The following is a 17,604-nucleotide window of genomic DNA, read 5'->3' as shown; positions in this document are numbered from 1 at the left end:
AATGAACTACAGCAAAAAATATTTTCTCAAAAATGACATTTTTTGGCATAATCCTAATAAAAAAAAAACACTGGAAACGATTTTAGAGTATTGGTCTAAACATACTTTGGTGTGGTAACCTGCGTTGATGATGGCTGGATCCATATAAGCCGCGTGTTCAGGGAAGTCACTCAGACTAAACACATTCCCCACCGAGGTGCAGAATCTGAACAGCTGCTTTCCGAGCCACAGACCCACGTCCTGTTGTCCATCTGGATATGTGAGGACGCCAGGACCAAACCTCTGGTCGGTGTGGTACAAACCCTAGCACAGAAGGGGAGTTCATTGCCATGAGCTGTGTTATTCTGCATAGTAAATATGTCCACACAATTACATTCATACATCCTTCACACCTGAAAAGTGGCCCCATCAGGAAACACCTGTACAGCATAGCCTTCTCTTCTGTTAAGGTAGAACTTGCCCGTGAACTTGTGACCTGTGGGCCAACAGTACTGCCCACTCCCATGCCTGTAGTCTTTGTAGAAAAGTCCTTCATAATACTCCAAATGGAAGAAAGAAAAAAACTCTACACTCAATAAAACATAATGATAAACTGGAAATACATGGTATTTTCATGACTCAGGTGAGTTAAATTACCTCTCCATTTCCCCACATGTACTTGCCCTTGCCGTGCTTTAGGCCGTTCACAAAGTGCCCCTCATATTTGGATCCGTCGGCCCACTTCTGGACATCGAACTCTTGCAGTCTTTCTTCATCCACCTGAGCGCCTCCTTTGTCCTCAATCTGAAAGAACGCCTTCGTTTCCGCACCACCTTTACAGGTTGTCGGCACCATGTTAACTAGCGAATCCGTTATAAAATAAACTAAGAATGACTTCTCTGTGTAAAATCGACATATTTTTCCATTTACATGACGAAAACAGTTTGGCCAGGCTACCTTTTATAGCAGGAAACTTTAAAGGATTGCGGTAAGATTCAGGTTTGAACTGTCAGGACCCGGTTGCCATGGCAAATACAGCGCGAGGTCTGATCGTCGGTGCAGAGCATAGACTTGCAGAGGCGTTCATTTACGCATGCGCAAAGAGAAACGTGGTAAAAAATAAATAATCTTTATTACCCATAATGCTTTTGCGTTTCACTTTTACGTACCCAGTTAGTTGGTATTTTATAAATAAAGCGTTTCTTTACGAAACAAATCCACCTTTTTAGTAACGTGAGTGTATAATACAGACTGAATTCTCTCCCACACAAAAAAGAAAAAAAAAACATTTGTATTATGTAATCAGCAAGAAGTAGCAAATGCATAAAAGTAACCACTTTTGACTGCAGTTCTACATTAAATAAATAAGAGTGATGGCTGGCCTAAAGTAAAATAACACAACGCTGTGAAAAAAGTGATCACGTGGTGAAAAGTGAGAGTAGGTCAATGCTACAGGTCAGGATTCTCATTGTTCATCAGTCTCCCATTAAAAGGATCAGGGAAGCAAAGCCACCTGTGTGTGTTAGTGTTAATATTTTAACACGCTTTGCAACTGACACTGCAGCCCTGAGTTTCAATCTGTGGGATAAAACAATTAAGATGAGTGGGAATAAACAAACATTCTTTTTATTAATTGTAAATTATGTAGATTTGAGCTCAAACTTTTTAAGTTTGGTATATCTAATGATGTTTGGTAAAAGTTAGCATGTTCTTTCTTCTTAGGACCTGCACACAACTTCAGACTAAATGGAAACAACATAAAGTTGTCTTTTTTTCCCCCACAATTTTAAGATGATAATCAGAAAAAATGAATCCATATTAGGTCATTTAAAGCTTTCAACAAGCTCCTATACTTATTTTTAGGACTCTTTTGCAATAAATCAACTTGTATCTCGGTTTGTACATCCATCCTTCATACATTTTCATAAATAAAAAAAACAAGGATTAGAACCACTTCATCCGTTTATTAGTCAGCCGTTCTGTCTCAGAAAATAGCACATACTTACAGTTACACAAGTCAAACTAACATTTTAACAGAAAGTGAAAGATTAGAGTAAGAACTCAGTGCATAGGTTCAGTATATATATACATCAACTTTGAGCTTGTTTTCCCTCAACATTTTCATATTAGTATTTCTAAGAGGCTATTCAACCTAAAACCTCAAAAGCATCATTATTAAAGAATTAAGGCAAACTTATTTAAGCAGGTTAGTCTTTTTTTAAAAACATAAACATGCACTTCAGGTAATAAGGTCAAATGGGTTTGGATTTACCAGTAGATCTCATTGGGAAGCAGTGGACTTCATCAACGAGTTCCTTAGTTTGTCTTTTTATATGAAAATCTGAAGAGTGAAAAGACTAAAGTGCTGCTAATGCCCACCAACATAAATGTGCACTGAGCAGGAGAAGACAAGGATGAGAAAAAGGCAAATTCCCTTCAGTATTTCACTCAGGACGTTGAGACTGTGCTGAGCGATTAAAGATGTGAAGATAAGTTGGAGGTTGGGGACGGCTTCCTCAGGCGTTGTTCCTTTCTTCTATTGTAAAGGTTTCCATTGGGGCTTTACTCAGAGCCTTGATGTTGTCCAGAAGACTGGTGGGGGTCAGAATGTGAGAAGACCCTGTAAATGGGGAAAGTATTGAATAAAACCCTTGTGCGATCATGGGATTGCTTCATAAAATATAGCAGCCAGAGTCTGAAATGGTGATTTGTATGACTTTACAGTTTTGTTTAAAAGCAAGTAGTTTATTAACTGTGATTAGCTTATGCTTAAGATACTTGCCTACAATAACTTCACAAGATTTCACTGCTTGGGTGACCTCATAAGCACATCGCATCTCAGAGTAAGTTATTCCTCCAATAACAAAGACGATGAGGCGAGAACCAGTTCGCCGTTCATCTTGAGCACTGGCCTTGTGTTTCTGACGGGCACTGTAGATCACACGTGTTACACAAGAAATGCAATTAGATGAAATTTAAATATTACAAGAGATTTCTATTGCAAAAACATTATAAATACTGTACAAATGCAAGTAACTGAGCATCCTGGGAAGAACAAAACCACAAATTACCAGAGGTTGTGGTTTCCTATAAAATTTTATGCAGTTTTTTTAATATTAAAAAAAAAACACAATACAGCAAGAATTATTTAAAAAAATGTATTTTGTAAATACAAATGGATTAGAGCACAGCAGTAAACTGTATGAAGGTTAAGTGACCCAAATAAAATGGAGAACAAAAGTTCTCTTGATAATTCTCTTGAGAAGCAGAACTGCTGATTCGATTCTGGTAATGACGGTTTGGACAAACCCACCTGACAGCTCCAGAACCGTTCCAGGCAGCAGGAGACTCAGACAAGTGCGGCCACTCTTTGGTGTCTAATTTGTTTTCCACTGCATCCTAAAGCAGAAAATATATCATTTTTATAAAAGACAACTTGAAAAAATGTTTTTAAGTGTTTAAACAGTCAGAGAAGTTAAAAGAAATGATGAGATGACTGCATTTTTAAACTGTGCATTTCTTTTAGGGACAAAAAACTTTAACATTTCTGAAGTTTCACAAAATATGTCTATTACATAAGAATGGAAAGAAACATCTTGAGAGGAACCAGTGTCGACAGAGGAAATGGCTTTACCTCCATCACATCTTTAATGACTGGAGTCCATCTCGAAAGGTTGTACTTCTCCTCTTGGGATCGATCACGTCGCGTTGATTTGCGAGAAAATAAACTCATCTGATTCTAAAATATAAACAAAGATCAAACAGAGAATTGAATATGGGGCATGATTTGAAGCAACAAAATTCTCATTGTAAATAGTTTCAGTGAAATAGGCAGAATTAAATAGTTTTCTTACCGGCGTGATGATGGAGACACCCAGTTCTTTCCAGTTTAGTATAAACTCTCGTTCGTCCTCAATCTTTACATGCTGGATAAGTTTGCTTAAGTTCTCATCTGTTGTTCCTGTCGAGTCAATAAATAGTTGTCAAAGTTCTATACTTTGTTTTAGCAGCAAACCTTTGGATTAAAAAAAGGTGTAAAAATATAAGGAACATGATTTGCTCCCAAAACATATGGGCAAAAAAGATCCCACCGAGTTGGAGGCATCTTTTTCAAAATAAGAGTCCCTCAAACGCAATGCATAAAAGCACCGAATAGAACAGGAACTGCTTTTTGTTTTTACCATTGAGACTGAAGATGTAGAGCAGAACAGCTCTGATCTTGTCGTAGGTGGTGTAAGGATGGAGCAGCACTGGCAGCAGAGTCCTCATGGGGTCCTTTACTTTTGCTCCATCCACATCTGCACCAACAGCGAGATCCTAAACATTACAGCAGATTTCACCTTCATGTACTCTGGTCCATAAATCTCTTTAATAAATACAAATCATTTTTCCCGGTTTGAAAATGTAAAAAATAAAATAAAACAAGACAGTCATAATGAGAATTGGTGAAATTCTAGAGGCAGCAAAGGGAGGAGCTAACAGATGTTGAATCAAGGCGCATTTGTCAAGCACTCAAAAGAATGTAAAAAATTCCCTCGTTTATCGCACACTACAGTTCTAAAAATAACCTTCGATAGATGGAATCCATGAAGGTTTCTAGATGTTTTAAGGCTATAAAACCCTCATGGCAAACTTTATACACTTTTGCAAAACAGCAAGGAAACTGAAGAGGATTTTAGGATTGTCACCTATAAAGTTAAAGTGCCATTAGTTCTCAGGCACCTAGGTGTGTGACATTTGTTATCATGAGGGAGCGGTGAGCCACAGACACAACCGCCATTTGGTGGTTTAACTCCCAAATCCTACCCCTTGATGCTGAGAGTCTTTGAAGTGACTCGTCGTGGATTTGAACTCACGATCTTTCAGTTTTAGGACAAACACTGTGCAACTGAGCTGGTCACATTTGCCAGACTACCTCGCAAGGCTGAACAAAAAAACAAAAAAAGGAGCACTAGCAAACCTGCTCTGCTTTGCAGAGTTTCTCCACATTGTTTGCGAAATGCTTCATGCAGTCCTCGGCCAGCTGGAGGTGAGTCGTTTTCTAAGAATAAAAGACAACACCAAAAAACAAATTAAAACATTCACCGATGTTTTTAAAAAAAATCCCTCATGTGACTAACTGATGCAGAATGTATTTAGCGTACCAGAAACAATTCACCTAAAATGTTAATTCCTAGGCATTTATTCTATAATCACAGCTGTGGAGGCACCACACCCAACTACAACAATACTGTTCTCTTCACTAGCTCAAAGCCATCATTATGGTGCTGCCTACCTCATTCAGCTGTTTGCGGAATGACGGCATCTTCTTCATCATTTGAGCCAGTTTACTTATTGTTATCTGAGAAAAAATAAGAGTAAACATTTCACTCTAACCTTAGGAACACTATCGAAATACAACAGCTACTGGTGATGCACACACACGGGCTCTGTACCTTTTCATCTGGCTGCTGTTTGCTTGCTGATATTTCTTTCACCAACTTGGGGATTTCTCTTATGGAAGGTGGGATAAAGTCTGTTAGTGAGTGAGGAAACAGCAACACGCTGCCACCCATTCCATCTGAATGCTGCATACTTACCCACCGACCTCAGCAATGTGCTTGTGCCTGAGGTTCACCCACAGCATGTCATCCTCGTTCAGCAGGGCCTGCTTCTCGGAGCCATCTTTCAACTTGTACCTGGCCACATCATTATGTGGAGATTTTGGAAATATTTCATGGATTCCCACAGGGAAATTAGAATACATTATGCCAGCACATAAGCATACTATTGTTACTAGTGTAGAAAGATGTAGTGTTAAGGATTACCTGTAGGTGTCATCCTTAATATCAACGAGATCATAGGCCATAGCTTGGTAGGTGAGTTCGTGCAGAATTGGGCTGACTGGATCGAAACCTCTCTCCACTATCAACAGCTGGGCTTGGGTCTTACCCTGTAAAAAAGAAAGAAATAAAGAATTAAAACAATAAATTAAAAGACAACATTTCCTCCTTCACATTTAGCCTGTCGTAGCTTTAAGCCTGCATTCACTCTCAAGCCTTTGTTTGTTCTGTCAACAGTCTTTGCTCAGCGGATGTCTCACCTTCTTCTTAGCGCTGTCATCCAGCTCGTAGTGCTTGGCCAATTTGTTGTCCACCAACTCAGCAAGAGTTTTAGCGTTCTCCATGTTGCTCTCTCTAACATTGACAGAAATTGTTTGATTATTTGTAGTAAACTGATGAGCTTAACCTTTTACCACCAGAGCTTTAGCTAGGGATAGAATTCTTTCCACTGTCGTTACTCTTCTACCATTTAGCAATTAACGTAATTCCTCCTAATTCTGAAGTGAAGAAAAAGCAGCCTTGCGATGATATGCAACACTGTACAGTTGTGGTGCTGTTTGGAAAAAAACAACTTTGCGCCAATATGCAAAACTTTACGTTAATAAAGTGTTGCAAAGCCGATATGAGAAGCTACTTTTCTCAGCGTCAGAATCACCAGATTCATGTTGACCACGTAAACAGTAGGAGAGTTTCAGGAAGTCAATAAGTGTGTCATTTAGGTGTCAATATTAAAGGGCTAAAAAGTATTTACAATTTTCAAAATTCAGCTCAATTTCCCCCTCCTCCTCTCACATGTTAAATTTCCACTGTTCAGAGAAGTGAATGAAACATATCTATTGTTTTAAAGAGAATTGCTATGAAAGAATGTCAGAAAATACTGACTTGTTTTTAGATGTTCTCCCTCTGTTCAGTCTTTGGAATATTTGGTAGTTAATAAGTAGATTTCTCATGTTCACTTTGGTTATGTAACAGGAGAGAACAACCTTGTTTTTCCATTTAACCTCTCTCCATTATCTTCCCTGAATCAATTTGAGGACAGTAAATCACATCAAATTGGATCATTCAAAATGAACCAATACTGACTATTTATCATATCAGTAAACACAAATTATAAAATGAATCAAACTTAAAATTAATTCTAGCCTAATTCTAGTTCTCATAATTGTCCACAGACTTTTTGAGAGGCGGATATGATTGTATTTGAATTCTTCGCAGACTTACTTCTTGTACCGGACTCCTGGGTACTCATCCAGAGTGGCGCAGAGAGTAACGATTTGGTCTGCAAGTGTTTCCAGTGTGCTCCTTTTATCCTGACTGTGAGGACTGTAGATGCTCCGGAAAGCTTCAGGATTGTTACATGTGAACACCTTAAAAATGGTTGAAATGCAACAAAAAAGAAACGTTTTTCTCAGATAACGCATACTCTGATAAATAAAAACATGTTTCAAAAAAGAACAGCAACTTCAATTATTTCTTAATTCTTTTATAATGAGGACAAAGTAGTTCTCTAGTTACCCCTTTTTACTCATTCATTAGTTATTCATTGAGGGTTAAAGCTGCCAACGTCTTGATCGACTCATGAAAAAAATGAGTGTTTCCTGCGTTAACATAATTCGAACAAGAGCTACTCACTTGTGCCTCTTGTGGCAGGAATGAGATATTAATTTCCTTGACAACACGAATGAACTTTCCACAACGGGACTTCATCTTGTTGAACAGGTCATCAGGGCAATCTACAAGAACAAATGAAAACGGATTTAGACTGTCTTCCTAATGTGCAGCTTCAAAAATATTGTGTGTGACGCTTTGCTGTTAGAATAGATTTGATCAGTGATGTATAATTCACTTACAGTCGGTAAAATAAACATATGCAGCTTTGTACTTTGGTTTCTTTTCAAAGTCTCCTATAAAGGCTTCCACACACTGCAAAAGGAAGAGGAATCTTAAAAACTTGATAAAGTTGAAACATGATGTCGTTTAATCACTACAAGATTAAAAAGCCAAACCTTGAGAGTCGGGGTCATAAAATAGATGGCTTTCATTTCGAGTACAGGCTCTCTCTTTTTAAACAGGTCCTCCACAACTAAAAATATTAAAGATTATTATTAACATGACATGAATGTTATAAAAAAATACTTGGTTTGCAGATGATTCTGTAACCTACTTGTTATTTTTTCCGCCATTAGATCGGACATTTTGCAACATGATGAGAGAAGCTTGGTGGTGAAATGATCCAGAATCAAAATCTTAAAAAAAAAAAAACACACAAATTGGTGGAGGTTACAGAGACTCATCTTACGAAGAGAAAAGAAAAAGCAAAGTAAGTGAACGTGTACAAGTTCTCAGTCGAACTTTTTGCAGAGGAAAATCAAGAAAGGTAACATTTCTTTGGAAAAAATTTAATTCGCCTTACCTTCCATATGTCAGATTTTCGGCAGTCTGTGATTATTGTATCTTTTATTCCTGTGAGAATGAAGACAGAAATGAGTAACAGAAAAATGGGTTTGGTTTACTTTAAAAGCATTTTTAAAATCCAACTGTTTATGTCCATTGTGCTGAAAAATTCTTCTTTGCATTCTCCTTTATTAGGCATTATTTGCTTCCAGAAAACCTTATAGTTCACCTTCACCTAACCCTCTGTTCTGTTAACACCAACCTAACATCAACTATAAACTTCTTTATTCTTCCTCTAGTCCTCTTTCATATTAGCTCCAACCTACGCATCCTTTTATCAACATAGCCTCTCAATGTGTCCAAACCATCTCAATCTCCTTCCCTGCATTTATTTTCAAAACATCTAACCTGAGCTGTTCCTCTGACGGATTCATTCCTGATCCTATCCATCTTCATCTCTCCCAAACAGAACCTAAACATTGTCAGCTCTGTCTCCTGTCTCTTTCTCAGAGCCATTACTATTTCTAAAACAACATGGCTGCTCTCACCAGTCTTCCACTTCTTCCCCTTCATTCTTTTATTACACATCACACCTGAAACCTTCCTGCACTGGTTTTAACCCACTTGCACTTCTTCACATCTTCCCTACAAGTCTGTTTAAATGCACACTTGGTTTGACATCTTTTTGCAAACTTGACCTTGGTATATGTAACATTAATATAAATTGTATTCCAATACAGTAAAAATGATTTAAACTTAGAACAAAATAAGATATTATGTTGTATATTTTCAATTGTGAAAAGAAAAACTTTGATGCTGGCGTTGTTTCACGAAATATAGGCTTTGTTGTAGTCCTTTAAACACTCGTGAATATATATGCTCCCATGTGCTTTACAATTTAAGTTTGAAAAGATAGTAGGCATGTATTGTTTTCCAGAAGACCAACGTTTGAACTCAACACTTCCAAAGAAGAGTTGAGCACGTCTGTGCTCTTATTCTGACAGAAAACAGAAATGAGGTGGGGCTGCCATACAAAACAACTTCACGCCAACAATTCTGGCATTCAGTTTCTACGGTCTCTACGAATCACACTTTGTTCATTTATCATCTGCTCCATCGTTTATCGGACCAAATTTTTTTAATTTTTGTGGTAAAAAATAAACAGGAACAAAAGTTAAACTTTTACCGTTACTCACAGCTGCAAAGTCACTACTTATATGAACGAATAAAGATTCAACTATGAGCACTACAGTTCTTCAAAACAGCAATCATTTGTAGCCTTAAGTCATAAACTTACTTTTCCAAACTATTTTTTTCAGCCCGTGATCCGAACCTGCTGCCATTTTGTTTTCTTTTTTCTTTAACCTTCTTCCTTCCTGCTGGTCACGTGGGTCTGACGTTGGCTGCGTCAACAAGTGTGCGCCGTGGAGTTGCGATAAGGTTCCTTAAAAACAATCTAAAATACTAATACTATCAAAAATATTTGTTTTATATTCCATATAGAAGTATAAACTGTATACTTATCCAGAATTACCCGTGCTTGAGAAACTTATTGAGATCTACAGGTCTCAAATTAAAATTAGCTGACCACACATCTATTTCAATGAAATAGCCACATCACTATCCAGTATAGGCTGCGACAAAAAAAACAAACAAACAAACAAAAAAAAAACTGAATGTAACTGAATAGGCTACTTCTCAGACTAAACATTTTAAGGAACATTTTAAGCTTACAATATAGTAAACACAAAGTGCAGGCTATAATGCTTTATAGACAACCACGTAACAGAATTTGCTCATAATGATCTAAAACTAATTTGTTTAATATTTTAAGTGGAACGTAATTTTATTTATATAGGCTGCGATTTCCTAATATATAAGATATATCTAATTTTTGTGTTACTGCATCAAAACATACTTATTCATAGTTATTCAACATAAACTTTTGCTTTGCATTTTTTTTATTTAATTTGTATTAGTTGTGCGCTGTGTAACTTGCTAAAGAAACTTTTAGTTCCTTTGTTATAACATGTTGTTACCTAAAAATGTTTATTTATTTATTTATTTTTTAGTAGTGTGAAATTGATCACTGGTGGCTTTCTTAATTATAGTGAGGACCTAAAAAAAAAGATAGTAACCTAAGGCCAAATTTATTGTATTTTTTTTTAATAAATCTATTTAGGGGCTAATTTGAAGAGAACAAAAGTGATCCCCAAAACTGATCTTTTACTTATGTTTTATTGGAATACTACCTTGTAACTTCCTACATGTTTAGCCCTATATAAGTCAATGAACATGGTGCTAATTTACAAAAAGTCAGTGTAAAAACAACACAAGATTACGGTACAGTATTTCAGTGAGTGCTTTATGAGAAACACCACAGTTTTCTTTTGCCATTCTTTGAGAGCAGTCAAACTCTTAAAGACATAAGTGTTTAGAAAATTCTGACAAATTTTCGAAACCCTTATGTTTTTAATTTAAAATCACAATTTATTTTTTATTAGAAAATTAAATTATAATTTGCTAAGTCATGTTCCAGATTCAACATAAGTATGGATTCTCTTTTAATTTGTTTTGTTTTCATGCAAAATGTTCCACAGTTTAAGATTCTCATTAAATTTGAGCTCACTGTTACAGCCTCTGTTGGCCTCCTCTCTTAAACTTCTCAAATAACCTCCATCGCTCATTTTTTCTTTTTATTCTAAAAGAAACTGATCTATAACCCTCTAGCTAGGGAAAGTCCAACTACTTTGCAAGACATTACATTGTACATTTCACAACTGGTACATTTTTTATTCTAAAATATCATGCCTTTTAGCTACAAAGGTGTTTCCTTCTCTATCTTTTCAACCTCTATTTGTCTAAAGGTGAGTTTTGTTAGGATTGGTTAGGATTTATCTCACTGTAGGAGGAGCTACATACAGGTACTTTACAAAGCCGAGAACCCATGAGGGTAAAGATAAGATCAAAAACATCAGAGAGAAGGGTTTTTAACTAAGTGGAGATCTCAAGAGTCTGGAATTAGACAGGATTGTTTTACAGAGTCAAACAGATAGAATGGGTGGCATGAAGTGGCTGGTATTTTTTGTCATTCCCTGCATCTCCTCACAGGTATTTATACATATTTATTCTTAAAACATTTAAAGAATGCATATTTTAAACTCATTTCTGTTTTAAATTGCAGGTTGCAGCTCAATCAGGTACACAACTCTGCAAATCTTAAAGTATTTCATATTTCTATGTAAAAACTCAATTGATTACATTTTCCTTTGCTTTTCTGTTAATAGGTTTCGAATTATCCAAGTTTTCGGCAACATCCAAGACTGTTTTTCTCACATGGACCCGATATCCCGGAGCAGAATCATACAGGATAAGCACTGCCCGTACAAGCTCACCAAACGACACCATTGGTTTTGTTTTGTTTGGTCCAAACACACTAATGGGCTCTATCAGCTACTTGTCACAAGGAGTTGAGTACATCTTCACAGTTGAGGCTTTGGATGGATCACAAAGGACACTAGCCTCTGCCTCTACCAACACGACAACAGGTGACTTTTACTTTCAAACCACACCTTTGATAAGGGTAGACACTGATTTCTTTTCTTTTAAGTTTAAGTTTATGGTGCATTTGCAAAGGGTCACCATGGTTGGCGACCTTTGTCTTTGCTTGTAAATAAAAAAAAATGTCTGAAATTAAAGTTATTGGTATATTTTTGTGACTCTTTCAGCCCCCGATAGTATGGATCCTATCCACACCATCAAGCCCAAGAACAGCAAAACTTTGATTGCTGAGTTCAACTTGAAAAACGGAGTCTCTCAGTATATCATCAGAGTGGTGAACGAGCAGGGCTTCTTCAGAGAAGACAAAGTGTCTTCCTCCCCAGCAGAGATCACAAATCTCAGCCCATACACTGAATATTCGCTCAGCATCATGGCCGTGAACAGCGCCGGCCGCAGTCAGCCGTCAACCACTGTAACAGGAAAGACAGGTAATGCGGTCATTCTATTGTCTTTCTATTAGAACATAAGGTCTCTTCAATGTGAAGTATCTATATTCAATAAGAAATCTAGTACTTTCTCATCAGTCTGACTCACCCCGCAGAAGTAAATTAATCTGCCATAACTGAAACTCTATACACCCTTTTGTGAGGACGCATCACCAACACCTATATAGGTGGTTTCATGAAAAGCAATGCATCGGCACCCCTGAATGTTTTCTCTTGTGTCATTGGCGACGGTACTAGACTTTCTCTTTAACAAGCACAAAGACATTTAGAACACAGCTCTTATGAACCATCGCTTCTCCGCCTCAGGCAAATATTTGATCCTAGAGAGACAAAAAAACATAGAACAATACGTTTAGTTTCACTGTTTCATCTTTACTGTTAATCTATTGTTCACTGCTGGCCTGCGGTGTTGATTTGACACATTTAGGACATGAGGCTTAACTTAGAGCCTGCTTTTATCAACCTATTTTTTAAGAAACATCAATGCAAGGAAGCATTCTGAAATTAAACAGTGAAAGGTTAATATTAAATAAAATTTTTATATTTTTGAGCTGTTTATTAAATAAGTTTATTACATTTATTAAATGTGTTTTTCTCCCAACACCTGATATATTAGTACAGAACCCTATGACATTAATGAAAGACAAAAAAATAAAAATAACCCCAAAGACTAAACAAACAAAAAATAAAATGTTTCCTTAAATTAAAAATGAATTGATACAAATTAATAATTTGTGCGTACATATTAGCATTTGTAAGCACAAACTGACAGTTTTTGCCACAAACTAGCATTTTGTGGGCACAATTTGGCATTTTTTGGCCACAAATTAGTATTTTGTGGCCACAAATAGTACTAGGTGTTTATGATACTATAATTTATGTGCACAAAATGCAAAGGTGTATCCACAAAATACAAGTTTTTGCACATAAATGCCAAGTTTTGCCCAAAAAATGCTAATAAAATGTTAATTTGTGGCCACAAAAACTACATTTTGAGCACAAAATACTAATTTTTTGCCAAAAAATGTCCAGGGAGCCGTATATTAGACATAGTTTTTAATTAACAGATAACTGCAGTTGAAACTTCGTATGACAAAGACTTCTAATCAGTAAAAGTGCTGCAGATTTTTGCTCCTTACCGTAGCATCTGTAATGATTTGTGGGCCATCTTCCTCTCCACAGTTTTGCCTCCCCCTCAGTTCTTCACTTCCTCTCCAACCAACGACAGCATTGTTGTCTCCTGGGCTCCTGTGGATCATGCGGTCCAGTACACTGTTTCTATGCACAAGTTTGGCTTCAATACTGAAATAAAGTACAACACAAGTGACACCAACCTGACCATCTCAGGCTTGGAGGCCGGTTTGCTCTATATGATCAAGACCTCTGCTTGGGACCCCATCGGTCGAAACGGAGAGGACAGCTTATACAAGAACCAAACAACGCGTAAGCTTGTTTTTTGTTTTTGATAAGACTCTCTGTCCGCTCAGTAACATAACTTTAATATTATATTTTTGAATACATTTTTACTTTAGTAAGACATCATGACATTGTCCAGCCTATCAAAATTAGAATTTCATTTTCACTACCAAACTGTTAACACACTAATTTCGATACAAAATGACAGTTTTCAGTCAAATTCACTGCCAAAAATCCAAAAAATGTTTGTCTTTTTTAAAATAAGAGTAAAGAAGACTAAAGATTCAATTACACATTATTACATGAAAAAATATTTTTATTATTCAGATTTTGATTCACAAGTGTAGAAAAGCAGATCAAATGTATTCAAATTCATTCAAAAACAGCTTCAACATTGCCTGAACTACAAAGTCAGTACATTGTGGTGGCAGAAAATCTCATAATTAAACTGGAATATTACTGATAAACCTGTAAAAAGCAGAACGAGTTAAAACAGGTGTAACAGGTGTAGATGTGATATGAACTGTGTTAACAATAAATGTGATCAAAACTCATGCTACAAAAAAAACATATCTTAAGAAAGTAAAAGGCTACTTTTTTTCGAGAAAAATGTCATACTTTCTGTCTTGGAAGAAAACAATCATATCAAGACAGTTTTTCAATAGCAAATTATTCTTCGTTTGAGAAAACACTAGAACGTTTTTCTTTAAAACAAGAGTTCTTTATAAAACCATTTTCTTACCCCAATGGCAGATTTGTTTGTTTATTAAAAGAAAATCTGGCAAAGAGGTGAGAATTTTTTACTTATTTCTAAGAGGCCTGTTTTAATTCATTTTCCTTAAGCTTAAATAAGCTTTGCCAATATTTTTGTGTTGTTATGAAACACTAAGAATCTTGAATTCATTTGATTTTAACGCTGTCACATTAAAAATACAGTTCAAACATTCTGCTTTAAAAAATTAAAGAAGTTCACCAAATCTCAAACTAAAAAGTCTGTTTTGAAGTGTTTTTGATTACTACATCTAAGAATTATTTGAAAATATGTTACAGGCTCTACAGAATTGCATAATGCAAGATGTCTAAGTGAAAAACAAGTCATGATGCCGAAATTGCTTTCTGTTTGCTCAACTTTTATTAAATAATGTCTTAAATTATGGTTCATCTTTCACCAGGACCTCCGGCGCCATCTTCTGTCAACGTGTCAGTGGTGCTGAATAACACGGTTGCTGGACTCTCTGTTTCCTGGGACCTCGAGAAACAGGTTTATGGATCTTTAGAGTATCATGTGATGAGCAAACAGAACGTCACCTGTGACACCACCTCCACCTCCTGCATCCTGCCTGTGAACTGTGGAGAGATGCACACCATTCAAGTCATTGCATCTAATGAGGCTGGGCCCAGCTCCCCATCCACCCCAGTAGTCTTCATCACTTGTGAGTAGACCGCCTCAATTAATAATGTTTTCTTTCTCAAGTAAAGACAAGGTCATACAGCATCACTATTGGAAAATATGGATATTTTTAACCTTGAATGGTGCTATAATAGCAAAATAAAGAAAATAGTTTATCTTGTTTGACACTTCCAAGGAACATATATCAAATACATGAAACAAATTTTCCATAAAAGTTTTAAAAAGATACATTTTATAGCCATCTATTGCAGATTTATCTATTATGGCATATAAAAAGTGTCAAAAGGTCAAATAATTTTGCAGCATGAATGCTGTAAGAGTGATTGAAATGAAGACGTCACTTTGTTGACTTTACAGAGCCACTTATACACAATTGCTCAAAAGGAAATAGTGTTTTCAGTTAACTAACTGGCTAAAAATAAAAAAGATGTCTTTTTTATTATTATTATTATTTTATTTTTCTTAAAATATATATTTTCTGTGGGCTGCACGGTGGCGCAAGTGGTTAGCGCTCTCGCCTCACAGCGAGAAGGCCCCGGTTCGAATCCCGGCTGGGACCTTTCTGTGTGGAGTTTGCATGTTCTCCCCGTGCATGCGTGGGTTTTCACCGGGGACTCCGGCTTCCTCCCACCGTCCAAAAACATGCTTCATAGGTTGATTGGTGACTCTAAATTGCCCCTAGGTATGTATGTGAGGGTGAATGTGTGTGTGATTGAGGCCCTGCGACAGACTGGCGACCTGTCCAGGGTGTACCCCGCCTTCGCCCATCAGTAGCCGGGATAGGCTCTGGCACCCCCGCGACCCCGAAAGGGATGAAGCGGTCTAGAAAATGGATGGATGGATATATTTTCTGTCAATTTATGAGCGCCTTTTTGTTTCGTCAGTCCCCTGCCCTCCACAGTCTTTGGCTCATGCACCATCCTCAGATGGAAACTGCACTCTGACGTGGAACACAGTCCCATACGCAGACAAATACGAAGCCTTCATTAAGAGAGGCGACGGTAGCGAGGAAAACTGCAACACCACCAACAACAACTGCACCTACCGATGCCTGTGTGGCCACACGTACCTGATGTCTGTGCTGGCGTTCAATGAAGCAGGGAGCAGCCCTCCTGGAAAAGTTATCAACTACACCACAGGTGAGTAGGGGCACAGGAAGAGGCCAATAAACAGATTTCACAGTGGTGCATGTGTTCACACCTTTGTGTTTCAGTACCCTGCTGTCCAGAGAACGTAGCCGTCTCTGCGGTGAGCACGGACACGTTGGAGATCACGTGGACGGCCTCGATGGGAGCAGAGCTGTATGAGACCAGAGCTGCAGACGCCTCCGAGGTCATCCTCTGCAACGACACGGCTCCAGTGTGCGCCCTCTCTGACCTCAGCTGTGACAGAGCCTACAGCGTGGTGGTGACGCCCTGTAATGAAATCAGTGGATGTAACCGTGATTGTAAAGCCCACACCAAAGACACAGGTGATGTTCCTTTCAAACTACTGCTACAATTTGCAGTGGAAAAGCATTCCTGCCATGCAAACACGTATCTCGCAAAAATAATTTAAAAAAAATCTACTATAGGTTTCATGGGGAGCACATCGGCTTGCTCTCTTAATTCTTTCTGCATAAACTTCCTTCCTCTCTTCCACCAGCTCCCTGTGAGCCGACCAATCTGCAGCTCACTCTCCAGAACTCCACGGTCGGTGTCAGCTGGACAGCAAACAACAGAAAAGCTAACTACACAGTCACAGCAAACGGAGATGATGGCAAGCACATCTGCACCACTAGTGGAAACAGCTGCAACATCACTGACCTTCCCTGTGGCTCCGTTTATGAATTCAGCGTGAGGGCGACCAGCACTGCTGGCCAGAGTCTACCCAGCTACACCAAGTCACAGGAAACAGGTAACAGGACGCTCCAGGGTCAGATTAATCAAAGGGAAACAGCTGTAATATAACATATATTTAATATCAGCAAGTTTTGGAGTTTTTTTGAGTGGTTCTGGGTTTTGTTTTCAACTGCAGCTTAATGCTTTGCATTATATTTTCAGTTCAACAACTAAAAATAAATACATATCTGATCTTCTTAAATTCTTTTGACGTGATGTGAAAGTTGGATCTGTTTAAATTTTAGAAATGCTGAGATGGCTCTTATGCCATTCCACTGACAGTGTGGATTCACACTAATATTGAAAAAATAGGGGGCTATTTGGGGGGTTATCTTGCACCTCATCTTTGGAACTCCCTTCCATTTTCACTGCATCAGATTGACTTTGTTGAGTGTTTAAAATCCCAGGTCAAGACATTTTTATTCGGGAGAGATTTTAGTTGATTTCAGTCCTTGTTTTACTCTGTTTTTAGTTTTTATTTATTTATTCTTGGATTTTTTTTACTACTTCTCTGTTTTTTTTGTTAGATTTTATGCTCCATTTGTTGAGCACTTTGTGCTTCGTTCTGTGAAAAAAAAAATAAAGAAATATAGATATTCTATTTTTTATGACAGTAGTTAACTCCCTTTTTAGTATAAATAAGTTTGTGTTAGTAAGACATAATTCCAAAGGGTGTAAAATTCAAATGTACTAAA

At 37.4% G+C, this 17,604-nt stretch overlaps 3 protein-coding genes across 3 annotated transcripts in view; 1 reads left to right on the top strand and 2 right to left on the bottom strand.

Annotated features, from left to right (window-relative positions):
* ankmy1 (ankyrin repeat and MYND domain containing 1) overlaps positions 1-1,551 on the bottom strand; it is a gene marked incomplete in the record, with an annotated part of 8,731 nt that extends 7,180 nt beyond the window's left edge. Inside the window, 3 exon segments of the mRNA XM_036211747.1 lie at positions 70-303; positions 393-539; positions 637-1,551. Coding sequence (XP_036067640.1) covers positions 70-303; positions 393-539; positions 637-834 — 579 coding nt within the window.
* A 372-nt stretch (positions 1,552-1,923) lies between these two features.
* Positions 1,924-9,854, bottom strand: stxbp3 (syntaxin binding protein 3). Its single transcript, XM_024279317.2, has 19 exons — positions 9,493-9,854; positions 8,215-8,264; positions 7,966-8,047; positions 7,808-7,884; positions 7,652-7,724; positions 7,434-7,534; positions 7,023-7,168; positions 6,062-6,155; positions 5,787-5,911; positions 5,559-5,657; positions 5,415-5,472; positions 5,255-5,320; positions 4,940-5,020; positions 4,161-4,296; positions 3,834-3,940; positions 3,614-3,718; positions 3,293-3,378; positions 2,762-2,910; positions 1,924-2,599 (listed from the first exon to the last, which is right to left on the bottom strand). The coding sequence occupies exons 1-19, from the start codon at positions 9,536-9,538 to the stop codon at positions 2,496-2,498; spliced, it is 1,785 nt and encodes a 594-aa protein (XP_024135085.1). The 5' UTR covers positions 9,539-9,854; the 3' UTR covers positions 1,924-2,495.
* Positions 9,855-11,189: 1,335 nt separating this feature from the next.
* Positions 11,190-17,604, top strand: part of LOC112150165 (fibronectin type III domain-containing protein 7) — a 10,296-nt gene continuing 3,881 nt past the window's right edge. The window contains exons 1-9 of the mRNA XM_024278189.2: positions 11,190-11,306; positions 11,380-11,395; positions 11,483-11,743; positions 11,924-12,184; positions 13,385-13,645; positions 14,791-15,051; positions 15,914-16,168; positions 16,243-16,500; positions 16,674-16,925. Of these exons, the coding sequence (XP_024133957.1) occupies positions 11,253-11,306; positions 11,380-11,395; positions 11,483-11,743; positions 11,924-12,184; positions 13,385-13,645; positions 14,791-15,051; positions 15,914-16,168; positions 16,243-16,500; positions 16,674-16,925 (1,879 nt within the window). The 5' untranslated portion in view covers positions 11,190-11,252. The remainder of the gene's footprint in view (positions 11,307-11,379; positions 11,396-11,482; positions 11,744-11,923; positions 12,185-13,384; positions 13,646-14,790; positions 15,052-15,913; positions 16,169-16,242; positions 16,501-16,673; positions 16,926-17,604) is intronic.

This window comes from Oryzias melastigma, linkage group LG4 (assembly GCF_002922805.2).
Source record: "Oryzias melastigma strain HK-1 linkage group LG4, ASM292280v2, whole genome shotgun sequence".
NCBI lineage: Eukaryota > Metazoa > Chordata > Actinopteri > Beloniformes > Adrianichthyidae > Oryzias > Oryzias melastigma.
The sequence above is the reverse complement of the archived record's forward strand: the minus strand, read 5'-3'. Positions and strand labels throughout refer to the sequence as shown.

Bases quoted from the DNA above. Each gene is read 5' to 3' on its own strand.
- stxbp3 (XM_024279317.2), bottom strand. From the start codon at position 9,538: ATGGCAGCAGGTTCGGATCACGGGCTGAAAAAAATAGTTTGGAAAA. The intron at 7,885-7,965 runs GTAGGTTACAGA...TAATATTTTTAG, and splicing joins AATGGCGGAAAAAATAACAA to TTGTGGAGGACCTGTTTAAA. The intron at 3,379-3,613 runs GTAAAGCCATTT...TTTCTGCTTTAG, and splicing joins TCATTAAAGATGTGATGGAG to GATGCAGTGGAAAACAAATT.